General features: G+C 36.9%; 1 protein-coding gene across 1 annotated transcript; it reads left to right on the top strand.

Annotated features, from left to right (window-relative positions):
* The first annotated feature begins 236 nt into the window (after positions 1-236).
* LOC128547899 (uncharacterized) lies at positions 237-5,539 on the top strand. The gene is made up of 3 exons (XM_053521627.1): positions 237-245; positions 3,326-3,741; positions 3,991-5,539. The coding sequence occupies exons 1-3, from the start codon at positions 237-239 to the stop codon at positions 5,537-5,539; spliced, it is 1,974 nt and encodes a 657-aa protein (XP_053377602.1).
* The last annotated feature ends 655 nt before the right edge of the window (positions 5,540-6,194 follow it).

Here is a 6,194-nt window from a genome sequence, read left to right as displayed (position 1 = left end):
GAACATGTATAGACATTGCAATCTGGGAACTTAAAGATACCAAAAGGCTTTAGCAAAAAAAATTATTAAATATTTCATGCGCCAATCCAGTCATTGAAAATTGAAATAAATTAGCTTTCTAAATTTATAAAAATAAAACATATATCGTATATGTTGTATGTTAACACAGCTAATAATTCAGACTTCTATAGATCGAAAATTCACGTTAAGCTGTTCCTTTTAAGGCGTTTAGACTAATGTCGATCGTAAGGCTTAACTTATTAAATTGCATTTAGGTATCCACCTAAAAGAACCATATGCGGCTAATATAGTATTTTATCCCGGAACAATTTGGCCCGTGTATCTTAATCAAATAGGCATAATTGCCATTACGGAGATCGCGTGTTAGGTTAGGAAAATGCTAGCCGATTATATGTTGAGTAGATTTTTTCAACGGATCATCTCAATGAAACATATATAGTTCATTTGCAGTAACACGGACCAAGCAGACCACTGAGTCAGAAACAGTAATGAAAAGCATTTGCTTTATTTCTTTTTATAAAGTTTGCTTTATTACTTACAGGAATAATTAATGTGTTATTGTTGTTTCATTAACAACCAGCCTACAGAGGATATTATATAGCGCCCAAACATAGAGTACATTTACACCAAAGTTGGGGAAAGGTAGGATTTATTTATTTCTATTATTTCTTTGTCGCCATTGCAACTGTATTAATTTATACAATTATATATTTCTACAATTAACCTATAAAAGTATTAATAGGTTGCAAGTATTGTATTTTAAACAGGTAATTAGCTTAACCATGCCTTCAAACGAAAATTGCCGTTTTTGCCTTTTCTTACAGCGCGTTTTAGTTTAATGACGACCAATCATGCATAATATGATTTTATGTATTTGCTTTCTTAAATGACCTACCTACAAAATGAAAACATATTAATAGGGTTAAAGCAGTGTAAATTTATACACAAGGATCAAAATATCGAGTACCTAGTTATTCATGAACATACGAAAGATAGTTATTTAATGCTCTTTTTAACGGGTCTTAATTTAACGTGTCTCTTAAATGTGATTTACTATTGAAGGTATTTAAAATAAAAAACGGATAGCAAATTTGCTTTACTAAAATAACTACAAATTAATTTCAATGAAATTGGCACAGATGTATGTAATGCTACTTTTAACAAAAAGATTCATGAGAGTACATAAACTAAATAGGCCTATATCAGTTAAAATGCTCCTGTATTTATTTTCGCGTTTTTTATGAGCTTTAGTTCCGGCGAAATATGCTAGCCGTATTTTAATGTATAATACAGAATATTTTTTACATAAAAGGAATCTAATACAACAAAATAAATTCCAATATTAAGTCACCGTTAGAATTTATTGATATTTAAACTGAAAATGCAAATAGTTGAAAGAAAATTCACTTCAAAAAAGAATATAAACAGAATTTATTGACACAATGATATATTTGCTTGTTACAGCACAGCGTTCTTTAGTTTGATAGCTCGTCCCACCTCAGTCATTGCATATGATACTAGTAGAGGATATAATAGTTTTTATAAATGCTCGTTACCTACAAACACTTAAAGCCAGATATATGAGGTGCAAATTGCAAATGTTGATAATGTTCTACACATGGCAACAGAAAGTTCGGATGGACCGCGATGGTCTAAATCAGTAAATACAAAAATTTTGCTGTTTTTTTAAGTTGCCTATTTTTACATGGAAGTACGCGTTGTTTCTTACGATCGGTTTAATGCGCCCAACATGAAGGCATAAAAATAAAGGTAGATTTTATATTATTTCTTTCTCTTAAATTGTACCTACTTACATATATAAAATATCTACAAATAGCCTTAAAAGTTATTTATTTCAAACATTGGAGAAATGTTTGTACCATGCCTACCAAAAATATGCCGTCAAGCCTTTTTACATCGCGTTTTAGCTTTAATGCGACCGAATGCAGCCATATATAATGTTTGATATCAATTTGTTTTCTTAAAGCCTACTACAAAATAAAACCATATACAGCTACATGTAGGGTTTGTAGTTACACAGGCACAAAAGTTCGAGACCCATGCTGTCAGAAATACGAAAATTGCCTTTTTTGCCTTTTTTACAGCGCGTTTTAGCTTTAATGTCGATCCCATGAAGGTCATAAGATAACGTGTGATACACATTTGCTTTCTTAAAGGATCTACCTACAAAATGATACCATATATAGCGGCCCATGAATAGTGTACTTTTACACACGGACTAAAGTTCGAGACCCGTGTCTACCATAAATACTAAATAGGCCTATTTAGCCTTATTTACATCGCGTTTTAGCTTTAGTGCCGACGAAATGCGAGCCGTATGATAATGTTTGATACAGATTTGTTTTTTTAAAGGATCTAACTACAAAATGAAACCATATATAGCGTTGCATGTATAGTGTATGTTAACACAGGGACAAAAGTTCGAGACCCATGCCTGTCAGAAATACGAAAATTGCCGTTTTTGCCTTTTTACAGCGCGTTTTAGCTTTCATGCCGCCCACATCCAGATCATATGATAGCATATGATATAAATTTGCTTTTTTAAATGCCTTACCTACAAAATAAAGCCATATATAGCGGTGCATGCATGTTGTATGTTAACACAGGAACAGAAGTTCGAGACCCGTGTCTATCAGAAATACGAAAATTGCCGTTGTTGCCCTTTTTACAGCGCGTTTTAGCTTTAATGCCGGCCCCATGAAGGTCATAAGATAACGTGTGATATATATTTGCTTTCTTAAAGGACCTACCTACAAAATGAAACCATAATAAGCGGCCCATGAATAGTGTACTTTTACCAGGGACAAAGTTCGAGACCCGTGCCTCCATAAATACTAAATTGCCATTTTGCCTTTTTACAGCGCGTTTTAGCTTCCATGCCGCCAAAGCAACCGTATATAAGTATTGATACAATTTGTTTCTTAAAGACTTACTACAAAATAAACATATAAGCGTTGCATGTTGGTATGTTAACACAGGACAAAGTTCGAGACCCATGCCTGTCAGAAATACGAAAATTGCCTTTTTGCCTTCTTTACAGCGCGTTTTGCTTTATGTCGACCATGAAGTCATACATAACGTATTATATATTTGCTTTCTTGGAGGACCTACCTACAAAATGATACCATATATAGCGGCCCATGCATAGTGTACTTTTACACAGGGACAAAAGTTCGAGACCCGTGCTTATCAGAAGTACGGAAATGGCCCTGATGGAGGTCATGCCATAATGTATGATATTTTTGGTCTCACTTGTGCTTAATGTTTGTTCTGTGTTTTTCAGATAGTTAGTGGTGATCATCCCTGGATGCACTCCTTTGTGTTTGTCCTGCCGGATATGAATGATATGCTGCCTGAAGTCAACTACGACAGACTGCCAAACAGGTCTGCATCCCTATTGCAGACGGTTCACATGGATATTTTACAACAGGCAGAAGAACTAAAGGAGTACGCTAGGACGAACATAGACGCCCTGCCGAAAGAGGATCTGAAAACGATTCGCAAGCGAGGCAAGCGCTCTGCCCCATTGGCGTTTATTGGGGGTCTGAGCAAATCATTATTTGGTACTGCTACTTACGATGATGTCGCAAAAGTGGCCAGAAAGGTGAATAGGATCATTGCCACTGAACGGAAATTGGACAAGGGCGTTCTTCACTTGACAGAGAACCTGGAAAGTTACATGAAAGTTAACGACGACCGGTATGTAGTGATGTGGTACTTGTTATTATGTAATCAAATTCTTAATATGTATCCGAAACCAAAAAGCTCGCCTTGGGGCAGTCTATTTTTTTAAAGTGTCGATTTAATTCTTGTATAAGTTGCTCCTTTTCTAATATACTATTTATGTAAGTTAAGTATAAGTATATTTTTATATACTATTTTATGAAAGTTAAGTATAAATATTGAACATTTTGCTAATAACATCTCTCTTTGTTTTGACACTTGCAGGACTGACAGAATTAAAGCCCTGGTTGATGCCACTCATGGCGAAGTACAGGCTGTTGAGAAAACCTTGCAGGCAATGCGATCAATGGAAAAAGTAAAAAAGGAATTCCTTATCAATCTTACCACCGCAATGGATTCACAAATGTACATCGCTGGAAAGTTACGAGAGAGGTTGATCGAGATACGGTACGCCATTGACGCGCTCAGCGAGGGAAAGCTTCCGAAATCCCTCATTACGGTCCAGGATATACAGTCCATCCTAACTGACGCAAATGAGCAGATTGGAGTACGGAAACACTTCGGCGATCGGTTTCGGTTCACGGTTTCTGACCCCCATTTCTACTTGATGCAACCTAACTTTGTCGTACACCTTGTTAGGAATCGGGAGATTTGGGTTACAATCAAGATGCCGGTCGGAGTGGAGTCCGCGTACAATCTGTTCCGTTTGCAAACTTGGGGCGTGCCAGTTTCCAGCAAGTCGAAATTCGACACGTATATCCAGGACTTGCCTCTCTACTTAGCACTGACTTCTACCCGAGACAGATATCGGACGCTTTCACTCGCTGAGATGATGGAGTGCAGAGGAACGACTATTCGTACCTGTCCTTTCAACCTTGTAAGCATGGAAATGGAAAAAGATACCAAGACGTGTCTCTCTAATGTCGTTATGAATAATGGTGAAGGAATTCACGCCTATTGCGAGTTCGAGATGAAGATGTTTGATGAGTCCATGCCACGAATCATGGCCCTCTCTGATGACATGTTTGTTGTGAAGCGGACAGGCGGCAACGCAATTATCCTGAACTGTGGGGGTCATTCGAGAGACCTGCCAGCCTGCACGTCTTGTTTGGTCGAGCTACCTTGCACCTGCAAAATAGCTGTGGCCGATAATATTCATTCGACCTCAACGGTCCGCGAATGCAGCGGCAGCTCGGAAGCTATTGCGACCAGCAGACATCTGATAAATATGGCAGTGTTGAAGTCATTCCTGCAAGCAGAAGAGTTTGCCAGCCTGTCTGTTAGCGCAGACAAAGTCTACGAAAAGGAGATAATCATGTCACAGAGGAAAATGGACGAGCTTGAAAAAAAGTTCGAGCGCAATTGGCAGGTAGAACGCCTGGACCGAAAACGTTTATCCATTATTCGTAACGATACCGAGGACCTCAGATCGAAGCTGGCAAAACTGCCAGATGACATGATGGATCTGCAATGGCTGGAAACAGCAAGCAATAATACATATATTATGTACACTATTGCTTTTGTGCTGGTCGTTGCAGTAGTAAGCGTCATTTGGTATTTGTACCGGGAGCATAAGCGTGAAAAAAAGATACGAGACAAAAATATGCTGATAAGGAGAGACGAGGTCTGCTGGCAGTCAGAACAATATGAAAGTCTTGTACAGAAAATTACCAGTCAAAGCAACGAAATTGATAAGATGAAAAAGGAGTTTGTATCACTCACGGAATCATTCCTTAATTTCAGAATAAGGTTTGGGTCACGCCATGTTAATACGACTTTATCGGAAAGTCTGGTGTCTATTAAAGTTGAATAATTATGTAAAGGGGTACCTGAATCTTTTGCAGCTCTATTACAGCGTTATTGTAAAAAAAAATTGTATTAACATGTTTATCACATTCTTATAATTATGCTTACTCATTTGTATTTGTGTTTTATGTAAAATGTAATGTTATAAAAAATCTGATTTTAATTCTTGTTTCATGTATGCTTTCTCAATTGCTAGGGTTTATTGTAAAAGATTTTGTATTAATATGTTTATCACTTTTTTATAATTACCTACTCATTTGTATTTGCGTATTATATAAAATGTAATGTTATAAAAACTGATTGTAATTCTTGTATGATGTATATGCTTACTCATTTGCTAGGGTTTATGTATGTTTATGTATATTGTATCTTTGTAATTTTATAATGTAAAACTTTCAACAATAAACGGGGTACCCGTCCGAGGTACCTGAACCACCCTTACGATCTGCCGACCGCTTTTCCGCAGAGTTTAGTAAGTACGAATATAGTACTCAACAAGGCCGTCGAGGTACGACCCCTTATCCATCACCTTCGAGTGTAAGGTCAACACGGACTTTAGTCCAGCACGTCAGTTTTGCTTATTCATTCTCCCTTTCTCCCTCCTTGATTATGGTTTTAATGTGTAGGCTTATGCATTAACATATATGAAACATGTTTTAGAT

This window comes from Mercenaria mercenaria, chromosome 1 (genome assembly GCF_021730395.1).
Source record: "Mercenaria mercenaria strain notata chromosome 1, MADL_Memer_1, whole genome shotgun sequence".
Lineage (NCBI taxonomy): Eukaryota > Metazoa > Mollusca > Bivalvia > Venerida > Veneridae > Mercenaria > Mercenaria mercenaria.
This window is presented reverse-complemented; position numbering and strand designations above follow the sequence as displayed.

Coding starts and splice junctions, on each gene's coding strand:
- LOC128547899 (XM_053521627.1), top strand. Junction 3,742..3,990: donor ATGAAAGTTAACGACGACCG/GTATGTAGTGAT, acceptor TGACACTTGCAG/GACTGACAGAATTAAAGCCC.